General features: G+C 35.9%; 1 protein-coding gene and 1 pseudogene across 9 annotated transcripts in view; both read left to right on the top strand.

The window, feature by feature from the left end:
• PTPN4 (protein tyrosine phosphatase non-receptor type 4) overlaps positions 1-21,185 on the top strand; it is a 249,822-nt gene that overhangs the window by 80,391 nt on the left and 148,246 nt on the right. For all 9 annotated transcript variants that reach the window (XM_071220645.1, XM_053918579.2, XM_053918581.2 and 6 more), the window contains one exon: positions 8,223-8,330. In XM_071220645.1, the coding sequence (XP_071076746.1) occupies positions 8,223-8,330 (108 nt within the window). The remainder of the gene's footprint in view (positions 1-8,222; positions 8,331-21,185) is intronic.
• On the top strand, positions 3,154-4,610 carry LOC112313174 (polycomb group RING finger protein 5 pseudogene; annotated as a pseudogene).

Raw genomic sequence — 21,185 nt, 5'->3', positions numbered from 1 at the left:
TTCAGGTTCAGTTCTCTGTCAGGGCACATATTTTGGCAACATTGCAGGTTGGATCCCCAGTCCCGGAGTGCCTGGGAGGCAACCTATCAATGTTTATCTCTCTCTAAAAAGCAATGAGAAAATGACCTCAGGTAAGGATTAAATAAGTAAATAAATTATACAGCTATTCAAAGTATCTCTCAAGTTAGGTGAATTTTAGTATGTTTTTCCTTTTTGAGGATTTAGTCATCTATTTCATCCAAGTTTTCATATTTATGTGTTTGGATTTTTCTCTTCTATTTTCTTACATTGTAAATGTTTTTGGAGTATGTAGTGAGAGCCTCAGTTTTAATTCTGTAATTGGTAATTTGTATCTTCTCTTCTCCTTTTTTAAAATCATGCTTGCTAGGACTTTATCAATTTTATTGATCTTTTCAAAGAACCAGATTTTCAGAGATTTTTGCTCTTAACTGTATTACTCCCTTAGGTTTATTTTACTATTTTTCTAGTTTTATTTAGGAGGGAGTTTTAGGCTTGATTTGAGACTTTATTCCTAATGTAAACATATAAGTTTCTAAATTTTCCTTTTAGCACTGTTTTGGGGGTTTTTTTGGTATGTACGTATGTATGTATGTATGTATGTATGTATGTATGTATTTTATTGTTGTTCAATTACAATTGTCTGCATTTTCTCCCCATCCCTCCACCCCAACCAAACCCACCTCCCTCCCCCGCCTCCACCCTCCACTTTGGTTTTGTCCATGTGTCCTTTATAGTAGTTCCTGAAAACCCCTTTCCCCACTATGCCCCCCCTACACTCCCCTCTGGCTATTGTTAGATTGTCCTTAACTTCAATGTATCTGATTATGTTTTGTTTGCTTTTTTTCTTCTGTTGATTATGTTCCAGTTAAAGGTGAGATCATATGGTATTTGTCCCTCGCCACCTGGCTTATTTCACTTAGCATAATGCTCTCCAGTTCCATACATGCTGTTGCAAAGGGTATAAGCTCCTTCTTTCTCTCTGCTGCGTAGAATTCCATTGTGTAAATGTACCATAGTTTTTGGATCCACTCATTTGCTGATGGGCACTTAGGTTGCTTCCAGTACTTGGCTATTGTAAATTGTGCTGCTATGAACATTGGGGTGCATAGGTTCTTTTGGATTGGTGTTTCAGGGTTCTTAGGGTATAATCCCAGCAGAATTTCTGGGTCAAAGGGCAGTTCCATTTTTAGTTTTCTGAGGAAACTCCATACTGTTTTCCACAGTGGCCTCACCAGTCTGCATTCCCACCAACAGTGAACTAGGGTTCCCTTTTCTCCGCATCCTCTCCAACATTTGTTTGTGGATTTGTTTATGTTGGCCACTCTGACTGGTGTGAGATGGTACCTCATTGTGATTTTAATTTGCATCTCTCTGATGGCTAGTGATGCTGAGCATCTTTTCAAATGTCTCTGGGCCCTCTGGATGTCTTCCTTGGAGAAGTGTCTGTTCAAGTCCTTTGCCCATTTTTTAATTGGGTTGTTTGTCTTCCTGGAGTGTAGTCGTGTGAGTTCTTTATATATTTTGGATATCAGGCCCTTGTCTGAGGTATCATTGGCAAATATGTTTTCCCATACTGTGGGTAGTCTTTGTATCTTACTGCTGTTTTCTTTAGCCATGTAGAAGCTTTTTATTTTGATGAGGTCCCATTTGTTTATTCTTTCCTTTATGTCCCTTGCTTTAGGGGGGTGCACCTTTACTCTTAACCTACATATAGTATTATATTTGAAGTCAGGTTTTTATTTTTTTATTTTTTAGAAAAAAATATACAGTTAGGTCATGGTTTTTTCCCTACTCTTATCAGTATCTACCTTTTATTTAAATATTTAGACCTTTTACTTTCATGTAATTATTTATGTTAGAACTTTGTTATGTTCTTTTGTTTTTTTCCTGCCTTTCTAGTACATTATGTAATTATTTTCTAGAATTTAATTTTTGTTTATTTTAGTATTTTTAAGTGTATCTATTTATGTAGCTTTTTGGAGGGGTGGTTGCTCATTATTATTATACTTTACATATATAAATTATCATAGTATATTGTTATAGGTATAAAGTCATAAAACCACACTTTTGACCTTCAGTGTAATCTACCACTAGGGGTCTTTACCTTCTCCCCTTTATAATTGTCTCAAAATTTTTTCTCTTCATACATCATCATACCAGTCATACCATCATAGACAAAGATAAAATTTTTGCTTTAACCATCAAACATAATTTAATGAAGAGAGGCATGGGCTTTTATATTTTCCCCAATTTCTTTAATTCCATTGCTCTTCTTTTCTGCTTTTCCATGTTTCTATCTTATTTCATTTCTGGTTGAAGAACTTTTGGGCATTCTCTTAGTGATGGTGTGTTGGCAATAAATTCCATTAGATTTTCTTTTTTCTCCCATCCAAGTACTAGCCAGGCCCAACCCTGCTTAGCTTCTGAGATCAGATGAGATCAGGCGCGTTCAGGGTGGTATGGCCGTAGACAAATTTTTCTTTTTCTGAGAATGTCATTATTTATCCTGCATTCCTATAAAATATTTTCTATTAGTAGAGAGTTGTGGGTTGACAGTTTTTTTTTCAGCACCTGGAATATGTTATACCACTTCCTTATGGTTTTATGGTTGCAGATGAGAGAAGTCTGTTCTAAATCAAGTTGTCATTCTCTATAGCTAAATGTCTGATTTTTTTTGTTGGTGCTTTCAAGATTTTTTCTCTTTTTTGCAATAGTTTGATTATGATATGTCTTGGAGTAGATTTGTTTGGATTCACTTTGCAATGTACTTGGATTCTTGAATCTATGTTTTTATCTAATTTGTAAAAATTTCAGCTAATATTTTCTCAAACATTTTATCATCCTGAATCTCTTCTCTTTTAGAGATTCTAGTGATGTAATTGTTATATCTTTTTTCATTGTCCCACAGGTATAGGTCTATGAGGTCTGGTCATTTTCTTTTTTTCACTGTATTTCCTTTGTGTTGTTTATATCGGTCTATCAATCTGTCTTGAAATTGATTGATTCTTTCTCATCTTCATTCTTCTCTTGAGTACATGCAGTCAGTTTTTATTACTGTATTTTCCAGTTATATAATTTTATTTAGTTAATTTATATCTTTTAATTTGTTGCAGAAATATTCTTTTTTTCACTTAAAAAAAACAGCATACATAATGGCTCATTGAAAACATTTTTATGGGCACCACGCGCCCTGCATGGCCTGCCCGGATTGTGGCCTCTCGAGAGCAAGATGTAGAAGAATATCTTATTCTGACATTGAAGAATTCTCAGATGTGGAAAAGCAGAACCACCAAAAGGAGTAATGACCAACAGTTTCGTGACAGACCTGGATGCTAGTTCTCATGCCTCAGGCTATCCAATTGGGAACTCCATACCAGCTGTTGGGATCAGACTTTCATCCACTTAATACTATTCTTTATCTGAATTACTGAAGCCAGTCCTAGTTAACTACGAATGGCTACCCAAAGGAAACACTTGGTGAAAGATTTCAATCCTTACATCACCTGCTATATCTGTAAAGGGTATCTGATCAAGCCAACTACAGTGACGGAATGCCTTCATACCTTCTGTAAGACTTGTAGTGTTCAGCACTTTGAAGATAGCAATGATTGTCCACGGTGTGGCAACCAAGTTCATGAGACAAATCCATTAGAAATGTTGAGGTTGGATAATACATTAGAGGAAATCATATTTAAACTGGTCCCTGGACTACGAGAACAAGAACTTCAGCGTGAATCTGAATTTTGGAAGAAAAATAAGCCTCAAGAAAATGGACAAGATGATACTTCAAAAGTTGACAAACCTAAAGAAGATGAAGAAAGTGATGAAAATCAAGATGATAAAGACTATCATAGAAGTGACCCACAAATTGCTATATGTTTAGATTGTTTACGAAACAACGGACAGGGGACAATGTAGTAAAGGGTTTAATGAAGAAATTCATTCAATGTTCTACACGTGTAACTGTGGGAACTATAAAAAAAATTCTAAGTTTAAAACTAAAACTTCCAAGTTCTTATGAGTTGGATGTGCTGTACAGTGGTGAAATCATGGGGAAGGATCATACTATGGAATTCATCTACATGACAAGATGGCGACTAAGAAGCGAAAACTTTCGGTGTCTGAACTGCTCAGCTTTGCAAGTCTGCCCTCAGGATGGCCCTTTGCATCAGTCATACCCCATGGTATTGCAGTATCGACCAAGAAGTGATTTCGGATAGACCAAGGGGCCCAGATCCCACTGAGATGAATCCTGCACTATTTGTTTACTCTGGACAGATTGCACAGTGAACGGTGTGTGGACTAGAGGGATACAACCAGACTTTCAGCATGCAAATAAGGCCATTGTCTGTCTCTAAATTGTCAGTCGCATTTATGTCATTTCTGTTATGAGCAAACCAAGTGCCATTCTGCACCTGAACCACCTGCATAAGTTATTCGCGCCGTTTCCCCGTATGCAAGTCTTGGTTGCATCAGGGAGATAGACGCCACGACGCAGCCCTCAGCGTTCTGCTTGCCTGTTCCGAGACTGTTCTCACGTTTGATTACAGTAGTAATATGGCTTAATCTTTGTGGTGTTGCAGTTTTTACACACTTACTATTTTATTAACTCTAAATAGTGTACTATACAAAAAACTTTAAAAAAAAAAGAATATTTTTACGATGGCTGCTTCAAAATCCTTATCAGTCAACTCAACATCTTAGTTATGTCAGTGTTGATTGACATGTGTTGATTGTTTCTTCTCATTCTAGTTGAGATTTTTTTCTCCCTGCTCTTTGAATGATGAATGCTTTTAGGTAGTATCCTGGATATTTTGGGCACTATGCGACTCCAAATTACATTCAATCTATTTTGTTTCAGGGAGTACCCTGGTAGTATACAAAGTCCTGGCCTGCTTTTGTAGGTTGTGGTTATAATGACAATTTCATATCCAGAACCTTTGTATTACTGTTCTGTTCTGGTCAACTTCGTGTGTGTGTTATCCAGAGACCTAACTGAAAACAATATAGGTAGTTGAGGTTTTAAACCTTTTTGTTTCTCTCTTAACTTTGGTCAGTTTTTCACATGTGATTCATTATGGGTATATTCTAGGATTTTATTTCAAGAAAACTCAAAAAGGCTGAGAGAACTACATGTAAGAGCTAAAACTATAAAGCTTTTAGAAGAAAATACGTGGATAATTCTTTAAAACCTTGGATTAAACAACGATTTCTTAGATGTGACACCAAAAGCACAAGCATCAAAAGAAAAAAGTGAATAAATTGACTTCACAAAAATTAAAAAGTTTTGTGTATCTAAGTATGTGATGCAGAAAGTGAAAAGAGAACCTACAAAATGGAAGAGGATATTTGCAAGTCTTATACTGATAAGAGTCTAGCATCCAGGCTATGAAAAGAACTCTTAGAATTCAGTAACAACGAGATTACCAACACAGTTTTTAAAGTGGGCAAAGGACTTTGATTGGACATGCTTTCAAAGATATATAAATGGCCAACAGGCATAGGAAAAAAATGCTCAATATCATCAGTTGTTATGGAATTGCAAGTCAAAACCAAAGTGAAGTACCACTTCATGCTGACTGGGGTGGCTTTGATCAAAAGAGTAGAAAATAACAAATGTTTGCAAGGATGTATAGAAATTGAAATCCTCATGCATTGCTGGTGGGAATGTAAAATAGGTATAGCTGCTGTAGAAAGGAGTTCAAAAGTCAAGCAGAATTTTCATATGGTCCATCAATATCACTTGTATGATATGACTAAAAGAGTTGAAAGCAGATAATGAAATAGATACCTGTATATCAGTATTTATGGCAGAATTATTCATAGTACCAAAAGGTGGAAACAGTCCAAATGTCCAACAACTGATAAGCAAATTGTGATATTGCCATATAAATGAAATATTATTTACCCATAAAAAGGAAATAATGTATGGGTATAATGGTATAGCATGGACGAACTTGGAAGCAAAAGCAGTCAGGCACAGAAGGTCACACATTGTTCAATTCCATTTATGTGAAATATACAGAATAGGTAACTTTAATTTCTTTTTTTCATTTTCTTTTTCTTTCTTTCTTTTTTTTTTAGAGAGAGAGGGGAAGGGAGGGAGAAACAGAGGGAGATGAACATCGATATGAGAAAGAAATATTGATTGGTTGCCTCTTGTATGCCCCCTGACCAGGGACCAAAACCCAAAACCTAGGTATGTGCCCTGATTGGGAATTGAACTGGCGACCTTTGCTTTTCAGGGTGATGCCCAACCAACTGAGCCACACCAGTCAGGGCAGAATAGGTAAATTTTACATACAGCACAGTAGTGGTTGCCAGGGCCTAGAGAAAGGGGAAGGGATACTGTTTGATAGGTATGGTATTCTTTTGGTATGATAAAATGTTTTGGAACTAGCTAGACATGATGTTTGTACAATATTGTGAGTGTAGTAAATGCCGCTGAATTGCACACTTTAAAACTGTTAATTTTGTATGTGTGAATTTTATATCAGTAAAAAGTAATGGAAAGAGAACTCAGAGAATTTCCTAGCCAGGCTACCACCTTCTTTGCACCTTTCAAAAAAAATATTTTTTTTTAGTTTTTTTTTTTAACATTTCACTTGGGTGGAATGTAGGGAGAAATGGGTCCACTCTGTCTTATCTCTAGAAATTAAACTTATCTTAGTAGATTTTTAAACAGGTTACTGCTTGATCTCCATCCTGGAGATCAATTTAATGAGAATGGGAGAGGGTTGGGGGTGGTGAGTTCCATCAACATAAAAAATATTCACAGGTTATTTGATTAGGAGCCACCATTGTAAAGCACTGTTTGAAGTACATACTTCCTGCCATTGATGAGTTCTGCAAATACCATTTAACTCAGTCTGGCCAATAAGACATGAAGGGAAGCTCTTTGTAAGGTAACCTTACAAGCAAGGTTGTTGTTTTAAACATTGTCATATATGGCTATGAATTTTGAAATTGCCCTGATTATCTTGCTTTTACAGCCTGCAAATGCAGTCAACACCAGGCATGCAGATAAGATAGATGGAAAAAAACCTTGTATTAGATTACGTCTCTCCTCTGTTGAATTGGCCAGTTCTGGATTCTGTAGTACCTCTGTACTTTACAATATATGAAAACAAAATATATGTCCATATTGTTTCAGCTCCAAGTTTTGATTCTAACTTGTATTTGGAAGCTATCGAACTGCTATAGCTAATGAAAGGAAAAATCGGTGGTAAAATATACTACTACTTACATGTTTTTCTAAACTTACATAAATAATACTTCAGTGAACATATTGACATATATAGCTTCCCCCCCAATATTGGATTTTATTTTTCACTCAGGTTAGGATGCTAGAAGTAGTCAATACTGTTATTGCTCTTGTTTACTATTTTCAACTTGCTTTTCTAGCGATCATGTATATCTATAATATTAGCAGCAATAAGTGTTTATCTTAATTCTTTGAGTTTTATTTTTTGGATGGTTGTCATTATAGTTTTCCACTTTGATTTCTTTTATTACTGAACATGTTTATCATTTCTTCATGCTTATATTTATTAGTTACATTTTTTAAGGGAATTATCTAGTTGTACCCTTTCACCACAACTTACTAAGTGTGGGACTTAGGGAATTTATTGTTACTCTTACTAAAACAGCAGGATGATAAATAATGTGTACATGATAGAATTGGTATGAGATTAAAATTTTTCTGAAGTTCTTTGGGTACTTTTATAACTAAAATATCAGTTTATCAGTTTGCTACAAGTGATGTTCACCATTTTTATTTCCCCCTTTTGTGGCATTATTTATTTTAGACATACAAATTTCAAATTGTATTTGGTCAAATATGTTACTTTCCAGTCAATTTAAATGTAGGAAATAAACAGTAAAACAAATGATACAGATATATACGTGTTAACATGGCAACAATATAAAATTACAAAAATACCATACTATCCTGAAAGCAGAAGGCATTTTCAGTCAGAGGTTTTCCGTATATCTTCATATTTATTATGTAGTCTTTGAATCAGTTTGCATAAAAGTAAGTCAGACAGTTTTTTAAGTAGTGTGTAACATGTCTTCATTCTCAACAGTGATTAGATGGAAACAGCTGCCAATTTAATACAAGAGGAGAAAAGTCCATGAGGTTAAAAATCTGAAAGTGTATGTAGCCTGTCTGTGTTGATTTCCTTTTATTTTTCTTCTAGAAACATGATCAGGGGCAAGTTCTGTTGGATATAGTCTTCAAACATCTTGATTTGACTGAGCGTGACTATTTTGGTTTACAGTTGGCTGATGATTCCACAGATAACCCAGTAAGTTTAAGCTGTTGCCTTTCATTTTCATTTTAGTTTTTCTCTTTGTTCATAATATGAAGTCCTTTGTGATTTATAATGTTCATTGTTCTAGTGAGTTTAAAAAGAAATTGACTATTGTCCCATAATGGAAGTGACTTGACTTTGACTGGAAAACACAATATATAGATGATGTATTATGGAATTGTACATTTGAAATTTGTATAAATTTATTAACCAGATCACCCCCCAAAATTTAATAATTTGTTTAAAACTCAAAAACAAGAAAGACAAAAAATTATTGAATGATCAGAGGTTATTCTTTGCCTTTGTTCCTCATTTTCTTAATGTTTTAATCTGTAAATTTATTTCTCTAAGTTTTTTTATAAGTCAGTCAGTCTAGTGCCATTTTCTTTATTTATGTGTCTCAGACAACTAAGAAGTAAATCTAATTATGCTTTTTTAAAAATTAATTTATTTATTTTTATTCAGTTACAATTGTCTGCATTTTCTCCCCTTCCCTCCACCCCACTCCAGCCAGTCCCACCTCCCTCCCCCACCTCTACCCTCCCCCTTGATTTTGTCCTTGTGTCCTTTATAGTAGCTCCTGTAGACCCCCCTCCCCACTATCCCCTCCCCACTCCCCTGTGGCTATTGTTACAATGTTCTTAATTTCAATGTCTCTGGTTATATTTTGTTTGCTTTTTTCTTTTGTTGATTATGTTCCAGTTAAAGGTGAGGTCATATGGTATTTGTCCCTCACCACCTGGCTTATTTCACTTAGCATAATGCTCTCCAGTTCCATCCATGCCATTGCAAAGGATATAAGCTCCTTCTTTCTCTCTGCTGTGTAGAATTCCATTGTGTAAATGTACCATAATTTTTTGATCCACTCCTTTGCTGATGGGCACTTAGATTGCTTCCAGTACTTGGCTGTTGTAAATTGTGCTGCTTAACTCAGAGAAAATTGGCACAGATTAAACTACTAATTTAATATTAAAATATTTTAAAATAATTACTGTATCTTGAGTCTTACAAAAGTTAGCCTGCATTAAAAAGATGTTAGTTTTTTGTAGAATTTGTGGTGAGCTGTTTGTGTAAATTTTACAAATAGGAAGACTCAGTAGAAACACAAATGAGATAGTTTATATTTCAGAGCTCTGCAGTTCTTGGGCAATATTAAGTTTTTCATATTGTTACTAATTCTTCACTAATTGCAGTAGTGATTCTTTTTATTGAAAAGATCACATAGAAATTGAAGGTGACATGTGATAAATAATAGAAATGTTGCATTCTTTGTAAATTTATATGGTGATACAGTAAGGTCTTTTACAAAAGAATATGATGTCCTTTTGACTAGTATGGGAGAATGACTGTTTTGAAGGAACCATTTTTCATAGTTTAAAAAAACTGGGAGGCTAAAAAAATGGTTCTCTGGATCACTACTTTATAAATCCATTTTTGTTTTTTCTTTTAATTTATATTTTCTTGATTTTAGATAAAGGGGTTGGGGAGAGAAACATCGATTTGTTGTTCCACTTATTTATGCCTTTACTGGTTGATTCTTGTATGTGCCCTGACCGGGAATTGAACCTGCAACCTTGGTGTGTTGGGACAATGTTCTAACCAACTGAACCACCTGGCCAGGGCCTAGAAACCAGTTTATAAGGCCATATTGATAGAGTGGCTATAGAAAATACAAATATACAAATAACTCTTAGGACTAGGGTCTTTCTCTCTCCTCCCCCTTCACCCCTTCATCCCCCTCTCCCTCCCTCTCTCTTTCCCATTTCTCTGTTGCTCTCTCAGTCAGGATCCTAGCTCTGGGAAATAAATATGAAATGTTAAATATTATTTATTCTTGGCATAATTTACTGATTTTGTTATTGAAAACTGTGAGGATGATGTGGATAAAACAAAGCAAGGGGTCAGTAAGTCTCAGTGGAAATAAACCCTTTTGTACTAAACGAAAATATAAACAAACCCTCCTCAAACTTTGAAGACTTTACCAGGTGACTTGAGCTTCTCAAAGGGCCTAGAGAAATAGTTTTATTTCTCAATAAATCAACACATGTGAAACTGGAACTGAGAACAAATGTCAGTAATGAAACTTTTCCCAGAAAGTTAAATTGTAAGCCAGGCAAATATCTGAAAGGTGACTGCTAGATCTCACTATAAGCAGATTTGGGGTAAAAATAGATAATCCTTAGATTATCTTGCTGACACTGATAGGTCAGACCTTTATTGTATAAGCCTATCTTTAGATTGCTAGGAGAGGTGACAAGACAACAAATGAAAGAGAGACCAGCTACTACTACCATATTCACTGCCATGAGCATGAAACACCATCGTTGCTGAGAAAGTATTCTGGAAGGACTGAGATCACTCACCTGTATTATAAGAGATAAAAATTATATCACATAAATTTGTATACAAGAAGACATTTCTATTCTAAAACAATTATAACAGGATGAATGTGGGGAAGCAGAGGTATTTAGGGGTGGATTGATCTTTTTTGCTCTCCCCTACTTATTCTTAGTTTGTCATATTTTTCTATCTCGAGCATTCATTCCCAAATAAGATATATTCCCAGGTCCAAGGATCCAGTTGCTAATGATCCAAAGTAATTCTTCTACCAAATAATAGAATTTTAAAGACTCAAAGCCTTAGAGATTATCTTGTCTAACATGTTTATTTTTCATGGGACATTATCTCAATCCAAGGGGATTAAAAAGTCCAAGCATTAATAAAACTATACTTGGGTCTCCTACCTCCCCACACAAGTTTTTCCATAGCACTACAATTACAATATTTAAATATTCAGAAGAATCTGTGAAACGCTAAAATGTGTCCAAGGAAGGACCTTTAGAGTACAAATATAAGTAGTGTCTCATTTCCGGTTGTCAGTATGAAATATATGAAACTTCTAGGATAAATAATGGACTGAGGGAAATGGAAGTAATTCTTAAAAAGAGCAAGGAGTGAGGGAGTAACTTTTATGAAACATCTGCTGTGGACTTGTAAGCCAAATTCTCTCAATAATCTTATGAATATATCATTGAAATTCTTTTAAAGATGAAAGACGAAGACTTACAAACTTGTTAAATGGCACAGATAATTAAGTAACTGACAAAGGATTTGAACTCACATCTATCTGACTCAAAATCCTATATGCTCCCTACTGCAAAATGTTGCTTCCCGAGAGGTGATAATATAGATGTGCAGGTCTTTATAAAAATGAGTGTATTGAAATAGGAGAGGAGGTAACCATGCAATAAAATTACCAACAGTGATCAAAAGGAATTTGGTAATGTTCTGAAAGAATTCTTGTTAATCCTTAGTTCAGACTTTTTTCATCTTAAAGCTTCTGTGTTATACATACATACATATATATAGTGTGTATGTTTCATGTGTATATTATATATACTTTTAGAGGATCAGAATTAATAACTTAGAAATAAACATACATTAAAATTAACTTATAATTGATAAACTAAAAGAATCTAGGATGTTATTAAGGTCTTATACAGAAGAGATATAGATTCATAGTTGACTATTTTTTTTCTTTAGGCCCTTCCTTGATAATGTTCCACAACATTACAAACAAAATTACTTAAAGCTTTGACATTTTTGAAATTTCTCTTGCTTTAATTTACAATCTGTTTATCTCAGCTTTAGCTTTTACCATAATGTTGTGTATAATAACAGTACTCAGTAAATGTTTATTGAGTGATCAAAATAATGAGTAATGTGGTTATAATAAATTATGTACAATTTCTTCAGTTTTTAAGCACATAAAAGTGGCTGTTTCTTTTTTTAAAAAAGTATTTTGTTTATTTATTTTTAGAGAGAGGAGAAGGGAAGGAGAAAGAGTGGGAGAGAAACATCAATATGGGATTGCCTCTCACATGCCCCCTACTGGGGACCTGGCCTGCAGCCCAGGCATGTGCTTTGACTGGGAATTGAACCAGCAACCCTTTTATTCACAGGCCAGCACTCAATACACTGAGCCACACCAGCCAGGGCTAAAAGTGACTGTTAGTGGCCTTTATTGACATGATATTTGTTAGAGCCTTGAGATTATATGAGAGTATTATTCCTGTGCATTTAATTTGCTTTGCCCAAAGTGAATTACAGTGTCTTTCAGCAGGGTAAAGAGTAGGTTATAATTACTACTGGCTTGTTTTTCTGCAGTTTCATTCTTCTGATTGTTTGTGTTGGGGTCATGATGACTTACTACTGATTCCATATCCTGTAATCCTTGTTGCTTTCAAACTTGAATTTACAATACAATCACCTGAAGGCTTCTTAAAATGCAGATTTCTGGGCCTCTCTGCCTCGAGTTTCTGATTCAGAAAGTCTGATGTGGAGCTCAATAATATGCATCAAGTCCCCTTAAAATGATAATGCTGCTAGTCCAAGGAACCACATTTCGAAAATCACTGCTCTAACCCAATAGGCTTAAGACTACTGAAGTAAGAAATAATTTATATAGAACAGCTTGGTTTATCCTTTGAAGATTCCTTTTTACATGACTCCAAGTTCTTGAATTATTTCATCAGGTTTAAGGAAATATAGGAAAAGTCACATAGAGGATGATTATTTTTCAGCAAGTCATGTTTTAATACAACATGGTTGCTAAAATACTTGCTTTTATTTCACATGCCAGTATTTCTCTCATATTCCTTTCACTTATTTCTACTGTAAAACCTTAACTGAGGCTCTTATTACCTATTTGTATAAACCTCTGGATGCTTGCCAAATGTTACATTTTTTACTTTTGGTCTTTTTTAACCTTGTTCCATTTTAGGGGAGAATGACACAGAGATCTGGGGAATAGAGATATCTTTCAGAGAGAATGGGCAACATACAGAATTCTATAATGAAGAGAGAGTAATGTTGCATTTGAGGAACTGAAAATATTTTTTCATATTGATGGAATGTAGAGCAAGGGGAAAAATGAATTAAAGATGAAGTTTGAGTAGTGTATCAATCAGATCATGAAGTGCCTTTTAATCTATGATAAGATGATAGTCACGTAAGGATTTACGTAGGTAATATGAGACTTGTATTTTAGACCTCGCTCTGGTTACAGTGTAACCAGTGACAAATAGAGTTACAAACTAGAGATAGTTGCAGTAATGAAGTTACTAGTGTTACCAGAACAAAAGCCAACAAGGGTGGTGAGTTTGTTGCCTGCCACTTACAGAGAAACCAGAAGTCTGAGGCAGCAGGTTTTCACAGATAAATAGGATTCATTTGTTAGGGCAGCTAAATGAGGAGACCAGAGACAAAGCTCAAATTAGCCTTTCCCAATAAGGACTTGGGATTATTTTTAAGAGGTAAGGGTAAGGAGAGGTTGTACGTATTTATTAATTCTAAATCAAGGGGTGTGAACTAACTGGAGCTAAGCTATCTAAGGTTAAGGATGTGGAGGGGGCGACAGAGAACAAGGAAATTACAATCTGGCAGAGTTTGTTTTATCCTTCTTATATGTGACCAGATTTGGCTGCAGCAGATCTTCCTTATTGATAGGTCCCTCACTTCTTAAAGGGCTCCCTGTGTTAAAAGTAGCACCTCTTCTACTTGAATTCTATGAATTGTGGGTTCTGCTATTGCTCTCGAGGCTGTCAGCTTGGGGTTAGTTAGCGGCTAACTGGGCCTGCTCTTGCCTCTGGGGCCAGTCTGATCTAGCTTGATCTGGTGGTCTCTGGACAGTTATAAGGAGACCTACTGTTTTCTCCTAAATAATACTTAAAACTAGAAAAAAAAAAAAGAGACCATTAAGTTCTAGTTTCAGAAATGTTTTAGGTCCTGGTTTTACTAGGAAAGATGATTGGCTAGGGAATGAAGAAATGTGGGTAAGTGCTAGAGATATTTAGGAGATAAAGTCAACAGAACTTGCTGGTTTGATTAAGGTAGAGTAGTTCACAATGGAAAGAGAAGTCGGTTAATATCTCAAATTCTGTCTTTGGCAATTAGAAGAATTATTCAAATAGTGTTACTGGAATACAGAAATACCATTTATTTTGTATATTGTTTTTGTATTTTGCAGCCTTCCTAAACTCACTTACTAATGGTAGTCAATTTTTGTAAATTCCATAGGGGTTTCTACACATAAATACAAGGTAAATTACATTTGTTTTAAAAATTTAAACAAACTGTATTTCTGAGATAAGTCCCAGGATAGACAATTGATTCTGTATTAACCTTGAATCCTAAGACCTTATTAAATTCACTTACTACTTCTAATTTTTTTTTATTGATTCTTCAGGGTTGTCATTTTAAATCATGTCATATGAGAATAGGGACAGTTTAACTTCTTCCTTTGCAGCCTATATCCTTTTTTTCCTTTAATATATTTTCATTCCTCATTGCATAGCTAAGATTACTGTGACAATGATGAATAGAAGGGATGGCAGCGGATTACCTAGCCTTGTTCCCTGTCTTAGAGGACAGTATTCAGTATTTGTTTAAGTCCACTGTTAGCTGTAGGGTCTTTTTAAAACGTCAGTGTAATTAAGGCATAAGTTATATAGAATAAAATTCAACACCCATTCATAATGAAAACTCAACAAACTTGGGAAAGCAAAGGACATCCTACTCTGATAAAGGACCTCTCTACACTTACAGGTGCCTCAGAGAAATTTCAAGTAAAAGCACAATGAGATGCTAGTATGCATCTATTAGAATGTTAAAATTAAATAGTCTTAAAATAACAGGAGTTGACAGATGATTGCTGGTAGGACTTTAACAGGATACAACCACTTTGGAAAGTAGTTTGGCAGGTTTTTAATAAAACTAAATGTGGATTTGTTATATACCACCCAGCAACCCCAATTTTCTGTTTTTATTAAGAGAAGTGAAAATATGTTACAAGAAATTTTATACACAAATGATCATAACAGTTTTATTTGTAATAGCACAAACCTGAATTAACCTTAACATCCACCAATACGCAAATGAATGAAAGTAACTTTTGTGTTGAATACAAAATTAATATCCAGAAGTTGGTGGCATTTTTACACGCCCACAGTGAACTATCAGAAAGAGAAAGTAAGAAAACAGTCCGATTTAGTATTGGAACAACAACAACAAAACAGGGTACCTAGGGATAAATTTAACCAAGGAGATAAAAGACCTGTACTTGGAAAACTATAGGATATTGAATAAAGAAATTGAGGAAGATACAAGTAATTGGAAACACACCCTGTTCATTAAAAGAATTAAAATCGTTAAAATATCCATACTACCCAAAGCAATCTACAGATTCAGAGTAATACCTGTTAAAATAACAATGGCATATTTCACAGATCTAGAGTAAATATTCCAAAAATTTATGTGGAACCTTAAAAAGACCCCTCATAGCCTCAGCAACTGTGAAAAAGAAGAATAAAGTTAGAGGGATCACAATACCTGACATCAAACTATCCTGCAAGGCCATTGTTATCAAAATAGCCTGGCACTGGCATAAGAACAGGCATATAGATCAATGAAACAGAACAGAGAGCCCCTGTCTTTATGGCCAATTAATATTTGACAAAGGAGGCAAGAACATACAATAGGGTAAAGATAGCCTCTTGAGTAAATTGTGTTAGGAAAATTGGACAAATACATGCAGAAAAATGAAACTAGACTGCCAGCTTACACCATACATAAGAATAAACTCAAAATGGATAAAAAGACTTAAAAGTAAGTCAGGATACTATAAAAATCCTAGAGAAAAACATAGGCAGTAATATTTCAGACATTTCTCAGAGCAATATTTTTGCCAATATGTCTCCTAGGTCAATGGAAACAAAGGAAAATAAATAAATGAGACTATATCAAACTAAAAAGCTTCTACACTGCAAAAGAAGCCATCACAAAAATGAAGAGATAACCCACTGGGTGGGAGGACATATTTGCCAGTGATACTAAGGGGTTAATCTCCAAAATATGTAAAGAACTTACACAACTCAATACCAAGAACATAAACAACCCAACTAAAAAATGGTCAAAGGATCTGAATAGACACTTTACCAAAGAGGACATATAGATAGGCAAAAGACATGGAAAAATGCTCAACCTCACTAACCATCAGAGAGATACAAATTTAAACTGCAATGAGATATCTCCTCATACTTACCAGAATGGCTATCATCAAAAAATCGACAGACAAGTGTTGCTGAGGATGCGGAGAAAAGGGAACCCTAGTGCACCGTTGGTGGGAATACAGACTGGTGCAGCCACTGTGTAAAACAGTATGGAATTTCCTCAGAAAACTAAAAATGGAACTGCCTTTAGACCCAGTGATCCTACTTCCTGGAATGTAGCCTAATAATCCTGAAATACTGATCCAGAAGAATACACACACTCCTGTGTTCATGACAGCTTTATTTACAATAGCCAAGATCTGGAAACAGCCCAAGTGCCCATAAGTAGATGGGCAGATAAAAAAGCTTTGGTCCATTTACACAACAATACTATAAAAAAACTGTAAAAAAGAAGGAACTCCTACCTTTTGTGAATGCATGGATAGACATGTAGATTATTATGCTAAACAGAATAGGCCAGTTAGAGAAAGACAAATACCATATGATATCATATATATATATATATATATACGGATTCTACCGAACAAAATAAACTGATGAACAAAACAGAAACAGGCAGTGGAACCAAGATGGCGGCATAGGTAGACACACTGCGCCTCCTCGCACAACCAGAACTGACAGAAAATCGAACAGCAAGGAAGTCCGACACCAAGGACATAAAAAAGAAACATACATCCAGAGCGGTAGGAGGGGCGGAGACGGGCACCAGGGCGGAAAGGACTCGCGTGGCCGTGGCGGGACCGAGACTGGTGGAGGGTGGGACAAATGGGGCAGGCAGTCTGACCACTAGCAGACCCTGTGGCCCCACATTCGCGCACAGATAAACCGGGACAAACGGAGGGGAGCGAAACAGACCACTCAATCCAGGGCTCTGGCACAGCAAAATAAAGCCTCAAACCTCTGATTGAAAACGCCCGTGGGGGTTGGGGCGGCAGCAGGAGAGACTCCCAGCCTCACAGGAGAGGTTGTTGGAGAGACCCACAGGGGCCTAGGGCGTGCACAAGCCCACCCACTCGGGAACCAGCACCAGGGGGCCCAATTTGATTGTAGGTAGCGGAGGCAGTGACTAAAATCCGGTGGAGAGTGGAGCGGGCGCCATTGCTCCCCCTCGGCCCCTCCCCCACATACAGTGTCACAGCGCAGCCGCCAGCGTTACCCCCCCCCCCCCCCCCCCCAGGGAACACCTAAGGCTTTGCCCCCTTAAGTAACAGACACACACCAAGACAAAAAAAAAAAAAGGCCCAAATGACAGAACACTTTAAAGCTCCAGAAAAAATACGACTAAGCGAGGAAGAGATAGCCAACCTATCGGATGCACAGTTCAAAACACTGGTAATCAAGACGCTCACAGAATTGGTTGAATTTGGTCGAAAACTAGATGAAAAAATGAAGGCTATGCTAAGAGAGACAAAGGAAAATGTACAGGGAACCAATAGTGATGCGAAGGAAACTGGGACTCAAATCAATGGTGTGGACCAGAAGGAAGAAAGAAACATCCAACCAGAAAAGAATGAAGAAACAAGAATTTGGAAAAATGAGGAGAGGCTTAGGAACCTCCAGGACATCTTGAAACGTTCCAACATCCAAATTATAGGGGTGCCAGAAGGGGAAGAGGAAGAACAAAAAGTGGAAAACTTATTTGAACAAATAATGAAGAACTTCCCCAGTCTGGCAAAGGAAATAGACTTCCAGGAAGTCCAGGAAGCTCAGAGAGTCCCAAAGAAGCTGGACCCAAGGAGGAACACAACAAGGCACATCATAATTACATTCCCCAAGATGAAACAGAAGGAGAGAATCTTAGAAGCAGCAAGAGAAAAGGACACAGTTACCTACAAAGGAGTTCCCATAAGACTGTCAGCTGATTTCTCCAAAGAGACCTTACAGGCAAGAAGGGGCTGGCAAGAAGTATTCCAAGTCATGAAAGGCAAGGACCTACATCCAAGATTACTCTATCCCCAAAGCTATCGTTTAGAATGAAAGGGAAGATAAAGTGCTTCTCAGATAAGGTCAAGTTAAAGGAGTTCATCATCACCAAGCCATTATTATATGAAATGTTAAAGGGACTTATCTAAGAAAAAGAAGATAAAAAATAGGAACAGTAAAAATGACAGCAAACTCACAGTTATTAACAACCACACCTAAAACCAAAACAAAAGAAAACTGAGCAAACAACTAGAACAGAAACAGAACCACAGAAATGGAGATCACACGGAGGGTTATCAATAGGGGAGTGGGAGGGGAAAGAGGGGGGAAAGGTACAGAGAATAAATAGCATAAATAATAGGTGCAAAATAGACAGGGTGAGGGTAAATAGTGTAGGAAATGTAGAAGCCAAAGAACTTATAAGTATGACCCATGGACATGAACTATAGGGGGGGAATGTGGGAGGGAAGGGGGTGAGCAGGATGGAGTTGAGTGAAGGGGGGGAAATGGGACAACTGTAATAGCATAATCAATAAATATATCAAAAAAATAAAATATTAAAAATAATAAATACAACTTTTAATCTTTGTCAGTGTTATTGAGCAATAATGCAATGAAGACTATTTTATTTCTCTAATTATGATCAACATTGAATATCTTTTCATATATTGAAATGCAATTTACAGTTCTTACAAACTTTCAATTTTCTATTTTTATCTTATTGTCTGTTTTTCTGTTAGCATTGATCTTCTCTTACTGATTTGTAGATCTGCTTTATATGTTTTCCTTTTCCTTACTTTGTTTTTCTTTTGACATAGTGATGTGTTTTTACTGTGAACAATATCTTTACTTGCTAGTAGTGTTCATTATAGTGTTGCTTCATTTTCTTGTTTTAAGCCTAGAAAGATCCTAAGTCCTATCTCAATGACATCATTGATGAGGTCTCTTAAATTTTCCAGTGTTCATCATTGTACTCCTTCTTAACTATGTCAGATTAACACATGTATTTGTATATGTCAGTGTATGTGTAACTCTGATATCAGGATATTTTTAAGGGGAACTCAGTGAGGAAGGAAGGATTTCGATAGATTGACTAATCCCAAATTTTTATTTTAGACAAGTATTAAAATAAAAGTAATTTATGACTCTTAGTCTAAAATGCGAAATACAAAATCAGTAGATTAATAAATAGATGGGTGTGAATGTGGATAAATGTGTGGTTGTGTAGGGGAAACAAGTTTATTAAATAGGAGAGAAAATGGGCCTGTTTTTGCCACAGAAACACCCCATCCCCTCTTGACTTTTTCTTGAGTTATTCAGCAGGTGTAATCAGTTCTTCATGAAATATTTTTAATAGATATTATGTGCCACATCCTGTGCTAGATTCTGACTGTTCAGCTTTGAATGAATTAGATTTTATCCCTTACCTCATGGAGTTCATAATCTAAATGAAAGAAATGGGTGATAAAAAAGTAAAACAAACATATTATAATGAAGAAAAAAGTGTTAGATAAGTGCCTGTTTCTGGAAAATAACTAAGTAAATAGGAGCTTTGTGACATACTTTTGATAGTGTGGTCAGTGAAGCCCTCTCCGAGGAGGTAACATTTATGCTGAGATACAGGTAATAAAAGGAGTCAGCCATTGTACAGCTGGAGAAGGACATTCTAGTATTATGGAAATGTGGAATTGAAGGCCCTAAGATGGTATCATTGAGTAACAGAATGGAGGCATTTATGGCTAGAGCTTAATAAGTTGGGATAGAAGAGGTAAGAAGAGATAATGCTAAGGACTTTGGACCTTGCATTGATAAGTTATCAGGATATATTAAGCAAAGGAGTGACATTATGTTTTAAAAGAATACCCTAGTTTGTAGAGATAGAGGAGGTAGAAAGTGGAAGAAAAGAAGCAGAGACAGTAATTATTAAGAGGCTGTGGCCAGAGCCACACCAGAAATAAGGATGGTGGCAGACTAAGTGGAGAAGGATTGTTAAATTCTAGGTATAGTTTGAAGGTAGAATCAGCTGGATTTGAAATATTGGATGTTAGGAGTAGTGAAATGGAAAGATACATGGATTACTCCCAACCATTTGCTGTTAAAATCTATTTATGTGCTTTTCATGGAATCAAGTATGGGAGGTAAGGATTATAAATAATGATATATACGCTTATATTTGTGTAGTGCTTTGAAAATACTGCCACATGTATAACCTTATTTTGAGTTCCTCAGTTTTTTAAATTGAAACATGTTGGTAGGTGAAATATTTTCTGAATTCAGTTAGCTTTTTCTAAAATAGAGCCTAACTGGCATTCAGAAGTGTTGAGGCTACTTAAAATTCTCACACACAAAAAGCAGTCCTTCCCAAAACTAAACATTGTCTCTTACAAAACTAGGGCAGGTTTTTTTTTGGGGGGGGGGAGTAGTTTATTTATTTTTTAAGAAACAGGGTAGAAGTTACAACATTTTTTAAAAAAATTTTTTATTTATTGACTTTTTAGAGAGTGAGGTGAAGGGGGAAGAGAGAAACATTAGTTGGGTTTTTTAAAAGACTTTATTTAGTTAGTTTTAGATAGAGAGAAAGAGAGGTAGAGAAACATCAACGGGTTGCCTCTCATACTCATCCCAGTGGGATGACTGGGCCTGGAACACAGGGATGTGCCCTGACCAGGAATCAAACCCATAACTTTCATGTATAGGATGATGCTCTAATCAACTGGGCTACCTGGCCAAGACTAAAACATTTTTCTTAAGAGTAGGTTTTCATGATGTATACATTTTGCGTGAATGAGAGCATAAGGCCAAGCATAGTTTTATGAGATAAGAGAATTTTTTTAATTTGCCAGACTGTTACATAATA

The sequence above is a fragment of the Desmodus rotundus genome, chromosome 2, assembly GCF_022682495.2.
Source record: "Desmodus rotundus isolate HL8 chromosome 2, HLdesRot8A.1, whole genome shotgun sequence".
Classification (NCBI taxonomy): domain Eukaryota; kingdom Metazoa; phylum Chordata; class Mammalia; order Chiroptera; family Phyllostomidae; genus Desmodus; species Desmodus rotundus.
Note: the sequence above shows the minus strand (reverse complement) of the source record. Positions and strands in the feature narration are given on the sequence as shown.